The following is a 23439-nucleotide window of genomic DNA, read 5'->3' on the forward strand; positions in this document are numbered from 1 at the left end:
TGCTATCTGGGTTGAGATCGAGTTGACTGGTTAGCTCGTGATCATTATAGGCTTGGTTAACCATAGCTCGTTAAATTTCATAATGAAATTAGACAGAGGAATCATTTAATATAACGCATGGAAAAGATGAGTAGCAGTGTCGTAAATGATTTTGGTAGAGGAAGAAGTTGACATGACAAGAGTTAAAGGGACGTCTCATGCTAAGTTGGAAGCTATAACTCATCACACTCACATGGGCTGGTCTCCCCAAAGTTGACTCCACACAACGCAGCACCTTGTCGTTTCTTTTTTCTTGCTAGTCAATAATGTAAATAGAAACCGTCCAGTACCCTAACACTATATAATAAAGTGATCTAACGTACCAAAACTACCATCAATCAAACATAGATCAAAAGAAAATAAACTAAATAAAGCACAATATTCATGGCCAAGTATAGAACTACTAGTATTACTTGCAAGAAGAAGAAGAGCATTGTCAAGCTCAAAATTGTAGTCGAAAAGCTTAAAAAAAGTCTATTGTGCGGTAGGTAAAAATCATCAGTTTCCAAGTGCGATGACTCAAAAAATGTGCCCGAAGATGTGAAGGAGGGTCACTTTGCTGTGATAGCTGTGGATGGAGACGAACCAAAGAGATTTGTGGTTGCATTGAGTTACTTGACGCACCCAACTTTCTTGAAGCTATTGGAGCAAGCAGCTGAGGAGTATGGTTTTGACCATGAAGGTGCAATCACCATTCCTTGTCCGCCAAGCGAGCTTGAGAAGATTTTACATGATGATCAGCAATGTCAAGAGGAAGAAAGGCTCGTCTAGTAACTGGGTTTTTTTTGTAAAACTGTGTACAGAGCTACTGATCATGAACAATATTTCTCTGCTCTCCTATCTAGCCTTGCCTAGTGAGAGGCTTACACTGTAGAGATGAGGGGTGTAGATTCTATTGGGACACTGATAAGATTTGTTGTGTGAATACGAATAGATTCTTGCCCCGTCTTAACTTCTTAAACCCTAAACCTAAAACCCTAGGCACAGTAACTAGAAGAACCCTCGAAAGATGTGTGAAAGGCATCTACTACATAGATGTTTGCATTATTTCTTTAAGCATTTTAAGACGTTTTTGGGATGATGTATCCGATCAGTGATATGTTCTCTTCTGACAAAACTGGATTGCTTATTTAATTATTTTAACACTTTCATGCTGGAAATAATACAATTAATGTCCATATACAGTTGGCCAAGGAGTTAATATTTTCCTGTTGGTACAACTATGACCTTAATCAGCACAGCGACAGGCTTAAATCATACAACTTGCCATTGCATGATGCATCTATAGGGCCTGTAATTGTTTTTTTTTCTTTTTTCTTTTCCGGATATTAATTTCTTTATTACTTTTCATATTTGACACATTCTGCTTTTTGGTTCAATGTGTCTCTTAGAGTATCTCCCTAATATCAAACATTAAATTTGAATTTGATGACGTAATAAGTGGCAATTTGACATATAATATAGTTTTACATTCCACTTGATATGTCAAATTAAAATATTATCTTATTACATAGTGTTTATTAGTTTATTACTTTCTAGGCACATTCATTGAAAAATAATGAAATAACATCACAAAGTCAAACAGCCAAAAATAACAGCATGGGATATAAATGTTATTGCATTAAGTAGGATTTAACATTTCAGTTGGAGTAAATTTCAGCTATTTTTTATACATGCTAAAGATGCCACGTTGAAATTAACATCTCCCTTGGAGATGTTCTTATGGAGCGCAAATACTCATATATGTACATGCCAAAAGCCAGAAATTTAATGGCATATTTATAAGTTGAATATGTCTTAAGTTCCTAATCAGATCTAGTTACTTATTTGGAATATGATGTTTATGAGACCAGTCATTGGGTGAAAAAGTTGGTAGTCATATCTTATTTTCTGAGTAACCACTTCCTAGACCTAAAACTAGATTAGGGAACTTTCCGTTAGCTAGGGAAGATTGTTTTGATACCAAATACCACTCTACATCGTAGGTATATGATTGCTTTTTGTTTGTGTCTTTATTTGGTCGACATTTAGAAATATCAATGTTGACAACATAATTAGTAGCAGCCAATCATACATTACGGTTGTGATTGCTTTTTTTGACAACAATGTTCCATGTTAACTCTTCAAATAGCAATGTGCCGAGTTCAAAGTAATCAAAATGATTGCTTTTTTTATAATGATCTTATGGCCTTTTGGGGTGCTGCAAATTGCAACCAAAAGCTTATCACGTGAGAAGAAACCCAGCAAACAAGATGAGTACAGCTTGTTTTCCAAACGTATAAAAATTCGTTGGGTTTACTAAATCCAACCAATTTGCATGAATTAACTAAATCCAGGACCTCAGTGCAAACACCTATGATCCTCTAGAGTACTAATATACGTACAAGTTCATCCAATCTTACACGACCTTCAAATGATCTATATCTCATTAATCATCTGACCATATTCTGCTTTAAAAAAAAAAAAAAGTTGTTCACTTAAAATTGTTGATGTGTAATTAGAAAGATGGAGTAGTACAGTTACAGTACATGATAGATTTTGACGGATACTGACAGCTCTGGTTGCTTGTACGGTCCACCACCATTTATAGAAAAGCACTTTTATTTTGTATATACTTTTCAGGTGGGGAAATACAAAAGAACAGAGACTAGAGCAAGTTGCCCATGCAGGTGTTGTTATATGTAGGCATTAGAGCATTCACAGTGGGGTGTATTTTCGGAGGTGTAAAGCCACTTTTACATCCATTTTACATCTTCAAAGGGTGTAAATACGTTTTTTGCTCCAATGAAACGATGTAAATCCAAAGATGCATATTCGATTTGTTTGTGATAATTCTTTTTTGTATGTTTTAACTTTTTAAAATTAATTTTGTGCATGTTAGATTTATTTTATTTTTCCAAATAAATTGACCTAAAAAAATTTAAATTTGGAGAACTTATGATTTTACCTACAAACTAACATAAAAATATCTATGTAGAAATTTGGGCCATTGGAAGTGCAATGCAAATTGCATGAAATCTAGGCCTTCCATTTTGAATTCTAATCCTTCTCTTTCCCTTTTTCTCTTGTGGGTCCCGCTTGCAAAGGATGTAAAAAAAGATGCAAATGTGCATATAATTTTACATCTCCATGGTGGTGGTGTATTTTTATAACCATTTACATCTTCCCATTGGAGATGATTCTGGCGACAAATGGTGTATATTTAACATACACCCCCTTATACACCCTCCCATTGTGGAGGCTCTTATATATACACATTGTTGATTACAAGAACACTTTTATCACCACATCTATCGAAGGTGTTTTTATTTTTATTTTTTACAATCGATATTAACAGAGGGGGTTTACACAAATGTTTATTGGGTGTCTGGAGATTTCGAACCTTAAACAAGAGGGAAAAAAGAGAGAGGAAAAAGTTGGGTTAAGTTAAAGTAAACATTTGAATCAATGAAAAACACAATAAAGTAATTCTAGTGAAAGCTCAAAGATCATAAGAGTAATAAAAAAATAAAATAAAAACCTCCTTCCTCATGAAAGCCAAAGCCGGAACTGTTAACTCAACACCATGCCCATGTGGGAAGATGGAAAATGTCTCCACGGTTTGAGAAAAGAACAAGATATTTATTTCAGAATAAACATGATGATCTCGTGGAATGCACATCCATGAGATAAATGAAAATTTTAAACAAGAACCACAGAAATCAAACTTTAGAATGGAGACATGCATTTCACACCTCAAAGAAATTTTGTGATGGAGGACGAATCCGCGTCAAAATTTTACACTGCGTACTTCAATCAAAAGCATGAGTACGCCCTGTAGGTCAAGCTCCGCAATGGAATCTGCAAATGTATCGTCTTTGGAAGGCAGATTATATTACATGCATTAAAAATAAGTTTAAGGAGCACATAACCTAATTAAGGACGTCGTTTCGTATAAACTTCTGCGAGAAATAAGATAGTTGAAGATCAGTAGAGCAATAGCAGAGCCGTTAATGATTTTGGCCGGAGGAAGAGGTTGACATGACAAGTTAAAAGGGACGTCTCATGCTAAGTTGGAAGCTACTCACATGGGCTGGTTTCCCCTAAATTTAACTCTACACGCTCACAACATAACTTTATCAACATTTCTCTTTCTTGCCATGTCAAAGAAAATTGAAGCCGTCCAATCTTATCCCCAACACTATATAATGAAGTTAGCTAACGTACCAAAAATACCATCAATCCAACATACAAAAAAGAAAATAGAATAAACGCACTATTCATGGCTAAGTCTAGAACTACAAGTACTACTTGCAGGAAGAAGAGCATTGTCAAGCTCAAAATTGTAGTTGAAAAGCTACAAAGAAGTTTTTCATTGGGTAGATCAAAATCATCATCAAATTCCAACTTTGATGACTCAAAAAATGTGCCAGAAGATGTGAAGGAGGGCCACTTTGCTGTGATAGCTGTGGATGGAGACGAACCAAAAAGGTTTGTTGTGGCATTGAGTTACTTGACACACCCAGATTTTCTGAAGCTGTTGGAGCAAGCGGCTGAGGAGTATGGTTTTGACCATGAGGGTGCCCTTATGATTCCTTGCCAGCCAAGCGAGCTCGAGAAGATTTTAGATGAGGATCAGAAATGGCAGGAGGAACAAGGAGGCTCCTCTAGCGATGGTAACTGGAGTTCTTGTAAAGCTATGGTGCAGAGCCGCTGATCATCATCAAGTTTGATTTTTCGTAACTTTTCAGCAATATGGTGCTCTATTGTACGCATTTGCTCATGCATGTTCTCATTGTTTTGGCTCACCATAGAAGTGTTGGGATGAAGTTTGGAGTCGAAATCGGCAAGAAGATGTGTTTGACAGCCTCGTGTTAACTTAGTGTTCGGAGAGGGGAAACCCTAAGAGTGACACTAAGAGAGGGTTACTGAGGGTGAGAGAGATTAAGAAGTAGTTTACTAAAGATGAGATTTGGAACGTTGTTATTATTGGCAAGATCGCTCTCATTATGAATTTATGAGTAATATAAAAAAGAATAATGCTACTCTTACCACATTTGTATACCACTTCTTTATACCATCTTATGTGGCAGCTGAGGTGACAGCCACATCAATTAAAATTATTTAATATTTTCTTTTCTTTTATGATTTATTCCCGTATTTGTTTTTGTAATTGCTTTAATTAAAATATACTTCATTGATTTAATTGATGTGACATATAATATGGATGTGTCACATAATGTGGTATAGAATTGTGGGATAAAAATGTGGTAAGTGTAGTATTACTCTATAAAAAAATATATAATAAGAGTTTATAAAAAAGAACTATTCATATTGGCATTTGATACACTATCTTGGATTTTCGTTGGAATTTTCTTTATCGAATCTCAAACTTATTTGCTATATCAGTCGAATCCCTTCTCTTCCTTCGTTAAAAAAAAAAATTTGAAATCTATTTATTAAAATTGTTCATACTTTTGTTGTAGAGCCCTTTTCGTACCTTACCCCAACGAAAAGTCCTAAAAGTCTCAATTAGTTTCTCCCCTATCTGTGGCAACAATGCTAATTAGTTTTATTGCCTAAAGAACATAATGGAGCCTGTTGTCGAGACCTTTTTCCGATAATGAATATCAATCTTGAAATTAATTTATGGGGGGTTTGGGCCTTTTTCTAACGAAAAATAAAAATATGGGTGTAAGAGCATCCACAATGGGCTCCTTAAACTACCTTCTTAACTAAAATTTAAGGAGGAATTGAAAAAACCCACATCCAATCATGCTCCTTATCCAGCTAGGTTTTGATCCCCACAAATATATAGCACATTTTATTTTCCATGCCAATCTTTTTGTCTTCCATGTGATTGACAAAACGGTGGACCTTGAAACTGAAAAACATGAGACTAGATGAGTGAGTGAGTGCGCAATTTCATGTGCAAATTTAAATTCAGGCATTTGGGGCAGCTTTTTTATATGACCTTATGGCCTTTGAGGTGCCTGCAATTCCCCGAAACTTATCATCTGATGATGACTGCGTTGTGAACAAATTAAGTAATAAGAATATGCTAGTTATATATTCTCTGTTTAAATTTTGAAAAGAGCAACTCATTAAGGCCCCGTCTGGTAACGTTTTCAGAGAATGTTTTCTCAAAATATTTTCAGAGAATGCAATTGAGAAAATGAATTTGCATTTTCAGAATTTGAGAACGTGTCTGGTAGATTAATTGGAAAACTTATTCAAAAAATAAAAAAAGTGAAAACATGTCTGGTGGTACAAAAAATGAAAATAGTCCAAACTTGATAGTACATAAAATAACAAAAACAAAGAATGTACAACTTTAATTAAAATACATTATGTAATTATGTAAATTTATTTATTTTATACAACTTTATGTAATCAATATGTGAGTTATTTTTCAAAAGTATTTTCTTAATCATTTAAAAAATAGAATAAAATTCGACAGTATAAAGCTAGAATTATCTTTTAAAAAATTAAAATGAAACAACCACAAGCCAGCCAACCTTGTCCTTCACTCTCTGCAAAACCCACCTCAATCCTATCGCCTCCCCTCTTTTGCTCTCTCTCTCTCTCTCTCTCTCCAAAATTAAAACTCACCCACTCTGCCTTCACACCCACCCCTTAGAGCATCTCCACCCACAAGGGCTATGTCTAGGGCAAGGACAAGTAAGGGCTGCCACTATTCACGTGAATAGTGTCAGCCTTGCCATTTGTGGTTTCACCTATGAGGGCTAAGTCTAGGGCAAGTCTAAGTCAATTACTATTCACTTAAATTTATTTTTTAATTTTTATACTTAAACCATTGATTTTGATAAGCTTTTCGGATAAGTTTTTCAATTCCCAAGTGCTAAAATTTATCATGTAAAATCCTCACCTAAAAATCAAGATAACATTTTCGAATAAAATTTGAAATTAAATTGGTGTGGAAAGTGAATAATATTGGTAGGTATGTATAGAAAAAATTTCCAGAATTTTTTGATATTTTTTGAATTTTTTTTAGCAAAAAATTGGACAACCGTTGATTGTGCAAGATTTTTTTATCGAGGCTCCAAGAGAAGCCACATGGCTTGTAACCATTAGGCAATGTGGGCTGGTGGGTCCAACAGTAAAAAAAATTGAAAATCAGCTGCTGACGTCAAGAGCCCGAGGGCAACAACCCAGGCAGGATTAGCCCGTGGGCTTGCCCAGTGGTGGGACCTAGGCCTTGCCCGGGCTTATTGTTGCGCACTGGAGGCAAGAATGGGCTACAGGGGGGCCTTTTGACCAGGTTTGGTGCAGCGGTGGACATGCTCTTAACATTGCAGTAACCCCATCAACCCACCTTTCTCCATCTCTCAATCATCTTCTTCATTATCATACAAAAAGAAGACTGCTATGGAAAAAGTAGAAGACCCACTAATTTCACCACAAAAAGAAAGAAGACCCATGTGTATTTTCTGAAAAATAGAAGATCCAGTGTGGAAAAATGACGAGCTTGAAATAAATGGGTGAGCTTGAGATAAATGGAAGATAGAGTGAAGAGAGACTAAGAATATTGTTCGGAGATTGCAAAATGTGTTTCCGCATTTTCATTGAAAATACTGAAAACGTTGTTTTGTTGTTTTCAACTTTTGTACGTGAAATAGAATTCATTTTCACAATTTTGTTTTCTGCGTTTTCTCACCGTGCCTACCGAACACAATCTCACCTATTTTCATTTTGGGAAAATAGAAAACGGGCCCGTAAAACATTACTGAACGGGCCCTAATTTAAAATCATTGCAGAACTTCAGGTGGGGAAAAAACGAAAAAGGACGGAGGTTAATAGAGCAAGTTGTCGGTTGGTACTAACTATTTTAGGGAAGAAGAAATCAAGATTATGGAGAAAACCAAATTGAGAATGTTGGATAAATGAAAAACACAACCAAAAGAATGCTAGATTGAACACTCAAAGATCATAAGAGAGTCAGTTCTTCTTCATAAAAGCCAAAGGCTAAACTGTTAACTCAGCTTAGGATGCCATTTCATCGACCATATATGTATGTGAGGAGTATGCATAAGAATAACATGGAAAAAAATATTTATTTTAGATAGAAAACACGATGAATGCATGAAATTAAATTTTATTATACTCCACACAAGAACCACAGAACCAAGCTTGGAACTTGTGCAGTATATGTGTTGACATGCATTTAACACGTCGAAGAATTTGTGTGATGGAGGCTGATCCGCGTCAGTGTGTTACACCATGTGTTTTAGCTTTTTAATAAGCATGCGTACGTCCTCCAGGTCTACCATGCATGGTATCTGCAGGCAGATGTATGATCTTCTGCAGGGCGCGAGTGAGAGATCATGTTATTCATTAATCAAATCAACAAGGACGTTTTCTAGGTTATTCTACGGTACTGAGCTGGTAATTTATACATAGATTTCATTCCACTCACACCCGTCCTACTTATGCATCAAGTGTGTGTTTATCACTTTTTTCCTCACACGAGTTAACATGTAAGTATTTTTTATTTTTTATTTTTTTCCCATAAGGTGAGCAACATATTATATTTTATGCTTGTGAAACTTGAATTGATCATGGAATGCGATTTGAGTTGAGAGTCAGCCAGTATTAGCTTGTTATATTGCAATTATTAAGGGCTCGGTGCACCTTATTAACTACAACTAATTGTAGATAGGATATGATGATGTGCTTTATAATATGTGTTGAGAGTGTGAATCCAACATCGGAAAATTAATAATAATGTCTTACCGAATAGTTTCGAAGGTCCTTGCTCGATTTCAATCTGACCTAGCAGTTACCTCCCCATTAGAGCTTGCTTACTGCGAAATACAAAAGAATACAAAGACTTCTTGCTCCGTAGCCATGGACGCTGCAAATGCATCATATATATATGCACTGACCAAAATTATTTAGTAAAATACTTGTGCAAAAAACTACTTACGATCATAATGAAGTTGGGTAGAAATTAAATGAGTAACGACATAAGATGAGTACTATACACAGTATAGTCAGTGTCGTTAACCAGTTTGGTAGAGAAAGAGGTTGACAAGACGACTCATGGTAAGTTGGAACCTACAAGTCACTCACACTCACATGGGCTGGTCTCCCCCAAATTTAACTCCACACCGTCATCAACGCAACTTTTCCTTTCTATTTCATGCCATGTCAATGTAAACACCCCAAATCTTATCCCCAACACTAATATATAATAAAGTGAGCTAACGTACCAAAAATACCATCAAACATAGCTAAGTCTCTAGACCAAAGAAAAATTAAGCATAAACACAAACATGGCAAAATCTAGAACTAGTAGTGCTTGCAAGAAGAAGAATAGCATTGTCAAGCTCAAAGTTGTAGTAGAAAAGCTACAAAGAAGTCTATCTTTGGGAAGATCAAAACCATCAAATTATTCCGATGACTCAACACGTGTGCCGGAAGATGTGAAGGAGGGTCACTTTGCTGTAATAGCTGTGGATGGAGATGAACCAAAGAGATTTGTGGTGGCCTTGAGTTACTTAACACACCCAGCTTTCTTGAAGCTATTGGAGCAAGCAGCTGAGGAGTATGGTTTTGATCATGAAGGCGCACTCACCATTCCTTGCCAGCCACGAGAGCTTGAGAAGATATTAGATGATGATCGGCAATGGCAGAAGGAAGAAAGAGGCTCCTCTAGTGATGGGAACTGGGGTTCTTGTAAAGCTATGGTGCAGAGCTATTGATCATGAACAAATCTAGTATTTCATATATATTTATATATATATATATATATATGTCTCTTTTCTGTACCTCTGCCATCTTTTACATGGTGTATTAGATTAATTTGTTTTCATTTCTCAATAGTAATTTGCCCACGAGCAGAGGCAGAAATTTTTTGCCATATTTTTCATGGTGTTGGACTTGTTCTCTCATTTCTCAATAATCTGTCAAGGGAAGCCAGAAATTTCTTCTTTACTTTTCTCTGAAATAAAGCCATATATATAAATTTTACTAAAATCATATATAAACCATTTTTTAGTGTATAAAACCCTTTTTGTTTGATTTGGGGACTCAGAATTTTTTATATGAAGGACAGCTAAAAGGTTACAAAGAAATCATCCAAGAGGAAATGCTCAATTTAGCGAGGAGCTGTTAATGTAGGTGGCTCGATACAAGTCATGATGTGTAAGTCTCACATCGAAGAATACAATAATAATCTACAGTTCAAATATAAGTGGTTCATTCTTAATTTGAACAAGTGAACTAAGCCGAACTGAGTCGAAAAAACTGTGTTGACCAGAAAAGTCAACCTTGACTCAAAAACCAAACTGGACCATGTTGAATCAGTTCCCACTCGATTCTTACTATATTAAAAAAAAAAGCTTGAATGCTACAGTGCCCCCTGGAACATTGGTCAATTCTCACTTTACCCCCTCAAAGTTAAAGTGACCCACTTTGCCCCCTTGACCAATGTTTCGTGTTTCACTTAACCACTTTCCGTCAATGCCATTCCAAATTCCGTTAAACCAATGACGTGGCAAGGGTTGTTTGGTCCATTCAACTGATCTGGGATTTTTTTCCACCAATCTGAGGGTGTGACGTGTACATGTGGACCCACCTCTAACATCTGATATAGCTCAAACGTTCCAATTGATCTGAGCTACCTATCGAACCAAAAAACCCAAATTGGCTTCCTTTATCAGAGGTTGGGTTCCACGAAAATTGAAGATGAAGACTGAAATAGTTGATAGAGGGGAAGAGTTAGATGTGGCGGCACTGCATTGCTTTTGTGGGAAGATAGCTCGCTTACAAACTTCATGGACTGAGGCGAACCCACTTCGAAGATTCCATGTTTGTCCAAACTCATCATGGGTAAGTTATGTTGTTGAAAGTTTGTGAATCCGGTTAAATTTTTTTATTAATTGGTATTAATGGTTGATGCAGAGGAGAAAAAAGGATGTGGGTTTTGTTTGGGTGGATCTTGAATTTCCACCTAGAGATAAGGCTCTAGTGAGTTGGCTACTTAGAAGATTGAAGGAACTTGAAAAGGACGTTGAGCATCGTCAAGCAAGATAAAGAAAGTTAATGGGTTGGCTTATTCTTTCATGGGGTTTAGTAATGGTGATGTTGTTTTGGCAATTTCTGTAACAACTTGGCACAAAATGTGGCCATTGCAATGGAGGCACAAAATGTGGCCATTGCAATGGAGGAATTAGGCAGATTGTACAAGTCTGTATTTTGCAACTATATGTAAAATATCATGTCTTGGTAGCTATGTAATGATGGAGGAACATGGTTTGAATTTGCAACTTGATGTAACAATGTATTGGTCCTTATGTAATGAATGTGGTTGTTGAACACAATGTGGGAGTTACTTATTGGATTTTGACTTCTTATGTAATAGTATGAAAAACATTACCAAATCAACAATACCACAAACACTTGCAACAATTCATAACAGACAATCATGGGTTTTATAACACTAATCAAATCCTCACAGTTTAAACATTACTAATAAAGTTCTTAATAGTTGGACTTGCAAAATAATAGTTCAATCAAAAGCCCTAGTTTAAGGGTTGTCCTTAACACTTGTCCTTAACAGTTGTACATGCAAAACAAAAGTGGAATGAAAAGGTCTTCATAAGAGGCATTTTAACAAAACACAAAATACTTGCACATGATCAGAATCTCCAAGGCTGATAACCATCCAACAAATCCTTCCGATTGGTAAATTTCTTCCTCTTGGCAAGAGATTTGAACATCTTTTTGCTTGGACCACTAGCAAAAGGGTGTGATGAGCTTGCACTTGATTAAGATCTTTGCATAGTTTGAGAACTCTGGGTTGGTTGAGAATTTTGGCCAGTTTGAGAAACTGGACAATCTTGCACATATTCAGTTCCTTGCACATATTGAGAGCCTTGCAGAGTTTGAGAACCATCCTTCTTTTGGGGAAATTTAATCTTCTTCGCAGGAGACTTAAACCTCTTTTTTTGAAGCCTTGCAGAGTTTCTGAAGCTTGGCCACTTTGAGATGCTTGGGCGGTTTCAAGGTGGGGCGTTTGAGATCTTTGTCGGGGCAGTTTGGGAAGCTTGGCCTGTTTCAGAACAATGTGGAGTTTGAGAACACTGGCCAATTTCCAACCTTCTTCTCACCTAAAAGTTGAAAAGGATTCCAATTTACATCAACTACATCTCATACCTCTTCCTCTTAATATCAATAAAAATAAAGTCACTTACAGGTTGCTTGGCTGTTGATTGTCTTGTAACCCTTTTGATTGATGTCGTATCTTGGGCATATTTCTTCACCTTTCATTTACATGGGACCTAATATAAGAAGAGAATCACTTGAAAATAAATAAATAATAAAGATCCAAAACAAAAATGCATTGCCAATGTCTTTTTGGAAGAGACAAACCTGATAGCTACTGCCTTCTTTTGCCTTAGGGCAGCTCCTCCTATTATGGCCTCATTGTCTACAAAGTGAACACTTGGTTTCCAAGTTATACCTCTGCAACTTGGTGGTTGTAGGATTAGATTTGCTTGGTTGTTCACCTGCCGACCTCATCCTCTTCTTCCTTGGTCTCCCAGGTTGTTTATGATAAAGTGGTGGCATCAAAGAAGGCCTATGACACTTAGGCCACAAGTCTTCACTTGTCATTGGATGAACCATTGAACTATAAGCTCTCATAAAGGCCTCTTTCTTGTAATAAGCATCAACATAAGCAATATGATCCCCATTTAATTGGCCAATTGCAGCACAAGCATGCTTGCATGAGATCCCAGTAATATCTCATCTCCTACATGAAGAACAATGCCTTGCCAAATCAACCACAACCTGCCTTCCATCATGGTTTTTGACCTCATATAAACTCTCCCCAGCAAGCTTTGGAATGCATCAAGGTGATTCTTTCTTCGTTTTCTCCAAAATCCCAAAAATCCTTGGACCAATGGCATGTTTCCATCTCTCACAAGATGTTCTTCTAGTTGCCATCAACAACATAATATAGTATCTAATTCTCTCTAGCATGGTTAAAATAGGTTTGTCTTGTACTTCTACAAGGGCACCGTTAAAAGCCTCACACATATTATTCAAAAGGATGTCACACTTAGAATGAGTTTTAAAGTGAGCTCTACACCATTGTGATGGATCTAAGGCCGCCATCCAATCAAATGCAGCTTGGCTCAGCTGTCTCATATTTTTCATCTCAAAGATCCCCCCATGGGATGGTTGTGCTCGTTTCAATTTTCTCCATTTGCAATTTCAACACCAATCCTCTTTGACCAACAAGCAAAAAATTTGCTTCTAAATGTTTAAGGCAGTGTCTGTGCTCAGCGTTTGGAAAATGATCATATACTGCATCAATCAAGCCTTTTTGCTTGTTTGTGATAAAGACATATTTGCTGCTGTTTTCGATTCCAATGTCTTCTGCCAACAGTTGACAAAATCATGACCATGTTTCATAATTCTGCACTTCAGCCACTGCATACGCAATAGGATACATGTCATTGTTAGGATCCACACCAACAGCATATAACAATTGTCCAGGGTGATGACCCTTTATATGACAAGCATCAAATCCTATAACTGGCCTACATCCCTGCAAAAACCCTTGTTTAACTACAGCCAAGTAAATGTAAATCCTCTGAAACCTTGGCATTTCACCCTCCAACTCACATTTGATAATGACTGTGCTACCCACATTTGTCCTTCTTAGTTCAGCAGCATAATCCCATAATAATTCATATTGTTTTTCATAAGTCCCCTCAGATATGGATGTTGCCTTCTGCCTTGTCTATATATTTGGGATTTAGAAGCTATCACAGACAAATCTTCTTGTACCTGCTGCTTAAAAGTTCCCATATCCCAATTATGCTTTCTAGACAGTTAGTAGCATATCTCTGAGCTAACCATGTTGAGTTAGCATGAAAGTTGTGATCAATTGTCCCACAATCATGCTCATCAACTAATTTCTTCACTTGACCCATTTACTACCATTCACTGCTGAAGCAAAACAAACTCAGTTACAATTTCCTGCACACACTGCCCTCACCCTATCACGATCATTGCATTTGAATTTAATCATCCTCATGTTCACAATTGAATAGTTCGTAATTACTTTCCTAAATAAGTCAGTGATTGCAAACCTTAAACTCAGCTTAAACACAAGGTTGCGCATGTCTATTTCAGGCCTAAATTCTTGAAATTTAGGTAATTTCTTCTTCCTTTTCTTCTGGTTCCCATCATTCTCATCATATATGAGCTACTATCCAAGCTCTCAACATCACTTTTAGCTACATCAGTTGACTCCTGATCTTCATCTACAGGGGCATTTGGGTCTTCAACTACTTCTGGCTGGTCTACATAATTTTCAAATGCTTTATCATCCTTTGTCAATAACTCACATTCATTTTCACTCTGCTCATAAGCACTGTTAACAAAATCAGGGTTCTTTTCCTTATCTTCTTCTTCACTGTCTTCCACATTAGTGTCACCTATATCAGCCCTACTACCCTCATTGTTCAAGGGCCTATCATCATCACTTGAAACCCAGTCTTCAACTCTGCAAGCAGGCCCATGATCATTAGTAAAAGGCCGGCCCTCTTTATCATTGTTCAATGGCCCACTGCCTTCAGTAGAAGCCCCATTTTCATCACTAACAGACCCAATATTCTCACTATCCTTATTCAATGCCACAGCTACCTCTTCACAATCCTCATTCACTGCAACACATTCCTCTTCAAGGTGTTGTACATAAATCAGCACAACTCTTTATAAGAAAGTGGTACCTTATCACACAAACTTAACAGCTCAGCATCCCTGTCTATATCCAGTAACTCATCATTTACTACTTCTTTAAGAGATACTATCCTCATGTGCCCAAGCAGTTTCACTTGCTCTCACATCTCTAACATATTTATATACTCTACAGTACACCAATCCAAATATCCTACAGAACCACCAGTATAACATCACTTATTCTATTTGTTTTTCACAATTCAGCCACCATGATGCAGTTCAAAAGTGACCAATTCTTTGTCCTTTACACAGAAACAAAAAGGGTTTATTTTTAACAAAAGCAAAATAGTATTCTAAGCCACTTATTAAAAGCAAAACAACAACCATGGTTCGATTAACATATTCAAACCCAACTAGAAGAAAACAAAAACGGGACCACATTAGGAAAGGTATACTGCTTTAGAACCCTCCTCTGTCGACAACGCATAACACAAAAAGACCTAAACCCCATCAATTTCTACACAATGCGCATCACTATCATGTCAAGATTCTTTTTCATGTCAAAGGACAAGATTCCTTTTCAGAAAACAGGTCCATTTTTAGAAGAATCACTTACCGTACATAGGTTGCCCTGCTTCTGCTTCTCGCCAAACGGGCATCGTCGTTGAGTCGAGTCGAGTCGCTTCGCGTCACTTCTTCTTGCCTTCAAGTTGTCAAAACCAACTGAGAGCGCTCTCCCTCTCTCGATCCTTATTCTCAAGCCCTAGCTCTAAAATCCCCAAATCTCAATTTTCCCTCCCAATCTGATTTTCTGTTTTCATTTTTTAGTTTTTTTTTTATTGTCGTGGTTGTTTTGTTAGATGGGTCCCCAATTCCACATCAGCAAGCAATCAAGTCGTTTGAGCTATATCAGATGTTAGAGGTGGGGTCCACATGTACACGTCACACCCTCATATTGGTGGGAAAAATTCCAGCTCAATTGAATGGACCAAACTACCCCTGCCACGTCATTGGTTTAACGGAATTTGGAATGGCATTGACTGAAAATGGTTAAGTGAAACATGAAACATTAGTCAAGGGGGCAAAGTGGGTCACTTTAACTTTGAGGGGTAAAATGAGAATTGACCAATGTTCCAGGGGGCACTGTAGCATTTAAGCCTAAAAAAATGGGTCTAAACTAAACTGGACTAGTTATGTTAAGTTTAGTTATTCATTTATGTCCAAATTTATTATTAAGCCTAACTAATATTCAAATCACAATAATTACCCCAAATAATATCTAGATACTTTAGCCCAATTAATACCCAAATGTCTTAGTCCCAATTTATACCCAACTAAATAACAACTCTAATCTAACCCCATTTCTTTTTCTTTTTTGTTAACCATAGTCGTTCTTCTTGTTGTGCTTCAGTCTTTTTCCACCTATATCTTTCTCCATCTCTTCCTCTTTATCTCTTCTACATCTTTCTCTTATTCCTATTTTTCTCTTCTTTAAATTTCTCTCTTCTCCACCTCTTCCTCCTTTTCTCTTATTCCAAATTGATCGAACTGAACCAGAACCACATAGGTCCAGTTTGGTTTGGTTCCTCCATACACTTCATATGAAAACCGAATTGAACTAGACTTTGTCTAAGTTTTGATTTCAGTTCTAATTTGAGGGGTAAACCGGACCATGCCCAACCCTACCTAGAGGTACATTGGGCTTGAACCCACCCAAGGTATTCAACCTAGATGGTTAAGGTTTGGTTAATATCGGTGCATAATACAACAATTGGTATCCGAGTATGGTTCGACTACAGCCTATCGGGATAGTAGAGCACAACTCAAGGAAATCTTAGAGACAGTTAGACCAGGTGGAGTAGGGCTCAGATTCCAACATATATAACATAAGAGAAGCTAGCGACCACGGCAACTAGAAAATGATTGCCATGATTTCAGAATCTTTGGAGAAGCCGCAGTGCAAATGCCAAAATCGGGTATGAAGTGGGGTGGGCACGGTCAGTTTGGATCGGTTTACTTCTTGAATTGAATCGAAATTGAAACTTATACACAGTTCGATTCGGTTTGGTTTTCATACAAAGTGTCTAAATGATGATGTTTCAGCTCGATTCGGCCGATTTTTGGTTTGGAATAATAGGTGAAGAAGATAGAAATAGAAAGAAGTGAAAATAGGAAGAAGAGAGAAAGTTGTAGAAGAGATAAAGAGGAAGAGAAGGGAAAAGAGAGAGAGACCGAAGCGCAACAAGAAGAACAACTATGGTTCACAAAAAAGAAAAAGAAGTGCGGTTAGAATTGTTATTTAATTTGGTATAAGTTGGGACTAAGACATTTGGGTATTAATTGAGCTAAAGTATCTAGATATTACTTGGGGTTAATTACTATTGTGATTTGAATATTAATTAGGCTTAATAGTAAATTTAAATATAAATGAATAACTACACTTAATTGGTCCAGTTCATTTTAGATTGGTTTTTTCATGACAAGAACAGAGACGGGAACCGATTCAATACAGTCCAATTCATTTTTTGAGTCTATATTGACTTTTTTAGTTAACACGATTTTCTCGGTTTTTTTCAACTCGATTCGGCTATGTCGGCTGGTTTAAACGCACACGAACGCACTATCTGCATGTAATTTAATCATAACACAAGTATATTTGTGGTTGGATTATTTTATCATAACACTGTTTTGGTCAACCGCTTTGATCTCCGCCATTTTATTAAAGGACCTTTATAATATTTGTCTTAGAAAACAAAAACTGGAAATCAAGGTAAACATGTGATTCCTTATGAAAAGCAAAATGCTATTGTGATCCATAGAAGCATTTCCTATATGAAAGTTTTAGTCAAGCTATTGCCATTCTGATTCTTATTTCGACCTAACCCCACCAAATATTTTTGTTTTATTATTATTTTTCAATATAACTCCAGCCTTGTACCCATAATACCCCTAGATTCTAACTTGAGTTTTTATTTATTTTGTTTTTACTTCACAGCCGCCATGATTGAAAGATGACGCCCCTTGAATCACAGTCCTCACTGCCGTGCTCGCCCAGTCAACCAACACCCAATTGGGCTCCACTGAGGTACCTTATATATTTTAGGGTTTTAATTAACTATACAAGTTCATGAACTTTAATAGAGTTTTAATTGAGTCCCGAACTTTTTTTCGAGACAATTAGGTCATCAAACTCTCTCATTAGTTCCAATTGAGTCCTTTTGTTACAATTTCTGTCTCAGTTTTAATCACGTGAGTGGCACATGACTTACTATTTAGGGGTTACAATTCTGAGTTTTAAAGGGTTAAGCCATGAGGGTCATGATTCCAATGGCTGGTACTTTTCCTGGGTTCCTCTTTTTCTTCTACACATTCTTCTTTTTTTCATTTTCTTCTACTGTTATTACTTTTTCCTCTTCTTGCAAAGTTCGTATCCGTCTTCAGGTTTTGCTTAAGCTTGTTGGCGGTGGATATGCGTTGGGTCTTCATCATCACTATCACTGAAGTTCTCTGGCATAGGGTTTGGGCAAATTAATTACTTTTTTCAAATTCTGTTTCATATTTTAATGACATTAAATAACAATTCTGTTTCATATTCCTGACACTCAGACAAATCATAAATGTTATTGGTTAAATGATCGTTGGCCAATTTCCTAGATTTTCTAGGCAGACACAGCATCACGCAAATAGAGAGAAAAAATTGAATCACATTTCCAACAAAATCCATCAACCAAACCGCACAAAATCATGCAACAGGAATCTGCTCTACAATTTCCCTCCTTTCCATTGTTCTTAAACGGTCTCTAACCATTTCTGTTCCGTAGAAATTATTCTCTGGTAAATGTAACACATTGCAAGAGCCACATCCACAACGAAATAAAATGATCCCAAGCCACATGCCATGACATGAAACAGTGAGGCGAGCCGAGATAGAATTTCCAATATTATAAATAATATGCAGGTACAACATTTTCAAGGAAAAGAACAAGACATAGGCAATGTATCTACCTAAAATAACTATAATGTAATCGACTTGGCTACTAACCAAGCAAAATATGAAGTCCAAACATGCGCAATGTAAACAAAAAATCCCACCTACACGTTGGGCTAAGGGCATAGAAACTGCCGCCGGCTTGAAACAATAACCAAGCCTTTCGCCCATTCCGCTCGTCTTCCGTCATAGTCAGTCTGAGAAGACATGGCTCAGAAATAGTAAAAAGTACCCTCACTACATTGTCTCATTTAAGTGTAAAGCAAGGCCAACAAATGAACTACTACAAACTTTGATGGAAGTGGGTGTCCGCCGCAGCCTCATTCACCTAAACCAGCCTTAACCTTTAGGTGCCGCTTAAAGTCCATAATATCGCCCTCCCACCGGGTCACAGCTTGATTTTCACATACCCAAATTTCCTGAGCTACCTGGTTTATGAGCCTGAAATCATGGCTAACAAGAACCAGACCCCCGTCCCACTCATTCAGTGCCTCAGCCAGTGAGTCAATTGTCTCGATATCCAAGTGATTTGTTGGCTCATCCAACAAAAGTAATTGGGGCTGCCTAAATGCCAACCAAGCAAAGATCACACGGCTCCTCTGTCCATCTGATAAATTCTTCATTGCCATTACCTGTGCCTTACCCGATAGGCCAAACTTACCAATTGCAGCCCTCATCTTTTCTTCCTCATTTCCTGGGTACTCTTTGATCATATACGCCAGGGCAGACAGTTCCATATCAAGCTTCTCAGCCAAGTGCTGATGGAACTGAGCAATTCTAAGGTGATTGTGCCGCCGAACCATGCCATCAGTAGGAAACAACTCCCCTGTCATCAGCTTCAAGAGAGTACTCTTTCCGGCTCCATTTGGCCCAACCAGAGCTATACGCGAGTCCAAATCAACCCCAAAGTCAATGTTCTTGTAGATCAGATTATCAGGAGTGTAACCAAATGTGACTTCTACAAACTGAAGTACGGGCGGTGGCAGCTTTCCCACATCAACAAAACGGAATACTAGAACCTTGTCTCTGGCCACCTTTTCCGTAAGCCCACCGCGCTCCATTTTTGCTAGGGTTTTCTCTTTGCTCTGTGCCTGACGAGCCAACTTTGCTGACCCGTGCCCAAACCGAGCAATATATTCCTTCATGTTAGAAATCTGTTCCTGCTCCCACTTATACTGTTTCATCTGGTTCTCCTCTAGTTCAGAACGGGTCTGAACATACTGATCATAGTTTCCAGTGTAGATCTTCAGTTTCTTGCTCTGCATGTGGATGATGTTTGTGCACACACCATTAAGAAAATCCTGGGAGTGTGAAATCACCACCAGGATGCGCTCAAAGTTCTTCAAGGTCTCCTCCAACCACACACAGGCTTCTAAATCTGTTACCAAAGTAAGACAACTAACCATGAGTTTAAAGTCATTGAAATATGTTGTCTTGACATAAAAGACAAGCACATTAACAGATGAAATGAGTCAAACAGCTACAGCAGGACAACCAGTTCACAAACATATGTAAGACCAAATTCAACTAAATTCTTAAAAATCAGTAGCAATGTGAAAGTCAAACTATATAACAAAATGAATGTTGATAACAAAAAGGACAGTTCAGAAAAATTTCCTACCAACTGCCAGAAATTGGCTTCTAGAGCAGACTATCATTTGGCAGTAGAGGGCAGGCCATTTCAAAGATCAGAAATTGGCCCTGGAGCAAACTATAATTTGCAAATATATGGTGGGGAATTTCCAAGATATAAAACCACAAATTTCTGCTTAAGCCATAAAAAAGACATGCAAAAAAAAAAAAAACAAGAAATCAAAAAAATTGAAACTATCAAGCCAAGCATATCATTAGAGTGAACAGATTTCTGTTCCATGCATATTAAGAGTGCAATCAAAATTATAAAAAAATTCTGACAAAATAACTAAAATGTCAAACCAGTTAAACTTTAAGCTTACCAAGATGATTGGTGGGCTCATCAAGCAACAGGATGGTTGGGTTTATAAACAGAGCACGTGCAAGTGCAATCCTCATTCTCCATCCACCAGAAAAATCCCGAGTTTTCTTTGCTTGCATCTGCTTGTCAAACCCAAGACCATATAGAATTTCAGCAGCACGCTTCTCTGCAGTGGCTGCATCCAATGCTTCAAGGCGCTCATAAATGCGTTCAAGCTGCTCTCCACCACCATCATCCTGAAAAATGTAAAAGAAGTCATAAGAAATATATACTAAAGAAGCAAGCTGCCTAACAAAGCTACCATAATTCACATCTGAAAATGATTTCTTTGCTTTTCACTATTCAAAAATTATGATTTGTTGGAGATTTAAAAGTAGCTATTTTAATATGGCTAAAAAATTCAAGGTAACACAGGGCTAAAAAACTACAAATTTAAACACGATTCTCATATTCTATCCGTATGCAGACCTTTTAGCTTTTAACTTTTACTCTATGCAAATTACTTTGTATAATCAAACACTGGTTTTTGTACTTCAGAATTCTTTTAAAATCAAAAAAGCAAAGTATTCTTCAAGGTTGAATTTAACTGTTAATTCAATCTAGCTTACCTGAGCTGCCAGTTCTTCAACTTCTTTCTCCAACCTTATCCTCTCCTCATCACAACTAATGACAGCCTCAAGTGAAGACATGTCTGAAGCTTCAATCTCCCTGCTGAGATGGTAGATATCCATGTGATCTGGAATTGGAAGCTCTCGGCAGCCTATTGCAGTTAGGAGGGTAGATTTACCACACCCATTCAAACCAAGCAAACCGTAACGTCTGAAAAGTAAGAAAAAATACAGAAGCGTCATATATAAATATAAAAAATTAATCCAATTTTGATTGTCTCATATTTGAATGAAGCATCTACAACAAACCTGCCATAATTAAGCTCCAGTTCAGAATCAACTATCAGATCATGTCCATGGAAGGTAACTGTTAGAGACTCTATCTGCAATGACCAAAAGAAAAAAATGTTAATTCATCACTACTACCAGCCATTTCAATTGGGAAAGTCACCTATAGACCAATACTCAGAAAATGAAAAGAGAATGAGATGGATTAATCTACAACTTAAACCATTATAGGAAACTAAAACCAGACCAGAACTTTTAACAAACTAGGATCAAGTTTTAAAATTATAAACACGCCATCAACAATAAAACCTCCTGATAGAGGGATAGGCAAAACAACTACATCCACAAAACATTAAAACTAATTTATAAGAATTCTACATATGCCTAAAACCTTGAAACAAATGCTATAAGAATTTTACTAAATAAAATGAAAATATAAAATATAAAAGAAAATAAACACTGAATCTAACGGATGGTGCTCTAACACATTGTCTTCCCCCATTCAACCATATTTACAGCTTAACCAAACTAACCCATTTCTCCCACGCACCAATCACGTGTGCTCACAGTTATACCTATATACAGATACACAGTTATATAGCAAAGAAATAGGCTTGCATTACTTTTTTGAAAGGAAATAAAACAAACTAAGCAAATATATAGACCTGAATGGAACGTTGAACACCTAAAGGCTTCTTCGCCACAGTGTTTTTATATTTTTCAAAAGGGAGACAAAGATTGCTGAACATGCTCTATCAGATAATTCATCCAGACCTAGAGGTTCCAGTATATTTTTTTTAGTAAGAAAAACAGCTATTACATTACCCAAAACACAAAAGACGCGAACTTTATGTAAACCATATAAGAATTTAAGAAGACAAAATCAGATGAAAAATGTGAAAACGACATCATATTCGTATAAATACCCGGATATCTCTAGACAGAGGATGCGAACAGAGAACGCCGGTGCAGTTACGATCCGAAATATGCATCGCCCCGACGCCATTCGATAGCTTATCAGCTCCGTTCTGCGACTCGGTCGCAGCCGACTTCGACGACGCCGCCGCCTTTCCACCTCTCTTGGCCGCCGCCGCCGCCTTCTTCTGTGCCGCCTTCTTCTTGCTCGCGTCAGACACCATCGTTATCAAAAATCAACCTGAAAAACCCCAAAATCATTAAAATCAGAAAGTGAGACCAATCTCATAACATATATATATACATGTATAGATTTATAAGATGAGAAATTGGGGATTTAGATGGGAAGGGACCTGAGGAGAGAGAAGACGATCGGCGAAGAGAGCGAGGGCGGTGGGTATCAGATCTGGGATTGAGTTTCCAGGTGATGGTGTACAGATATTGTTGTGCTGTGTCGGGTGAGAGAAGCAAAAACCCGGTGTGGTTGGTTCGAGGTTTTCAGAAAATGGGAGGTGGATTTGAGATTTTATAAAGAGGGGAAGGAAGGAAGGAAGGAAGGAAGGAGGGTTAGGGTTGGGGTGGCTTTCCACGTGTTATGGAGTTAGAGGCACTCTCCACACTATGTGGGTTGGGTTGCGTATGCGGTTGGGACTTGGTGTTTGATTTTTCTATCAGTGCAAACGGTGCCGTTTTTATGTAGGAGATCAAAGGACTGGGCTGATATTATTGGATTTCTAGGCCCATAGAACAAACTTGATTGATTCCATGAACATCATAAATTGGTCTCTAGACACCCGTATTTGGTGATTGGGATTGAATTAATATATAGAATTGGGTTTCATTGGATTAAAGACTCAAACTAAAACACACGGTTGAGTATTTGTGAATTGTATTTCATATTTCTCCATAACGAGAATATATATACATGTACAAGTTGACTTTTCCTACAA

General features: G+C 37.3%; 2 protein-coding genes and 2 pseudogenes across 2 annotated transcripts; 3 read left to right on the plus strand and 1 right to left on the minus strand.

Moving 5' to 3' along the window:
- Positions 1-423: 423 nt before the first annotated feature.
- Positions 424-838, plus strand: LOC103327245 (protein SMALL AUXIN UP-REGULATED RNA 12 pseudogene; annotated as a pseudogene).
- Positions 839-4274: 3436 nt separating this feature from the next.
- LOC103327254 (protein SMALL AUXIN UP-REGULATED RNA 51-like) lies at positions 4275-5162 on the plus strand. The gene has a single exon (XM_008229559.2). The coding sequence runs from the start codon at positions 4301-4303 to the stop codon at positions 4733-4735; it is 435 nt and encodes a 144-aa protein (XP_008227781.2). The 5' UTR covers positions 4275-4300; the 3' UTR covers positions 4736-5162.
- Positions 5163-9245: 4083 nt separating this feature from the next.
- On the plus strand, positions 9246-9912 carry LOC103325882 (protein SMALL AUXIN UP-REGULATED RNA 51 pseudogene; annotated as a pseudogene).
- Positions 9913-18661: 8749 nt separating this feature from the next.
- Positions 18662-23098, minus strand: ABCF1 (ABC transporter family protein). The gene is made up of 6 exons (XM_008228085.3): positions 22843-23098; positions 22501-22730; positions 21596-21669; positions 21287-21497; positions 20680-20914; positions 18662-20102 (listed from the first exon to the last, which is right to left on the minus strand). The coding sequence occupies exons 2-6, from the start codon at positions 22711-22713 to the stop codon at positions 19045-19047; spliced, it is 1791 nt and encodes a 596-aa protein (XP_008226307.1). The 5' UTR covers positions 22714-22730; positions 22843-23098; the 3' UTR covers positions 18662-19044.
- Positions 23099-23439: the final 341 nt, after the last annotated feature.

Source organism: Prunus mume, linkage group LG1 (assembly GCF_029339155.1).
Source record: "Prunus mume cultivar Tortuosa linkage group LG1, ASM2933915v1, whole genome shotgun sequence".
In the NCBI taxonomy this organism is placed as follows: Eukaryota; Viridiplantae; Streptophyta; class Magnoliopsida; order Rosales; family Rosaceae; genus Prunus; species Prunus mume.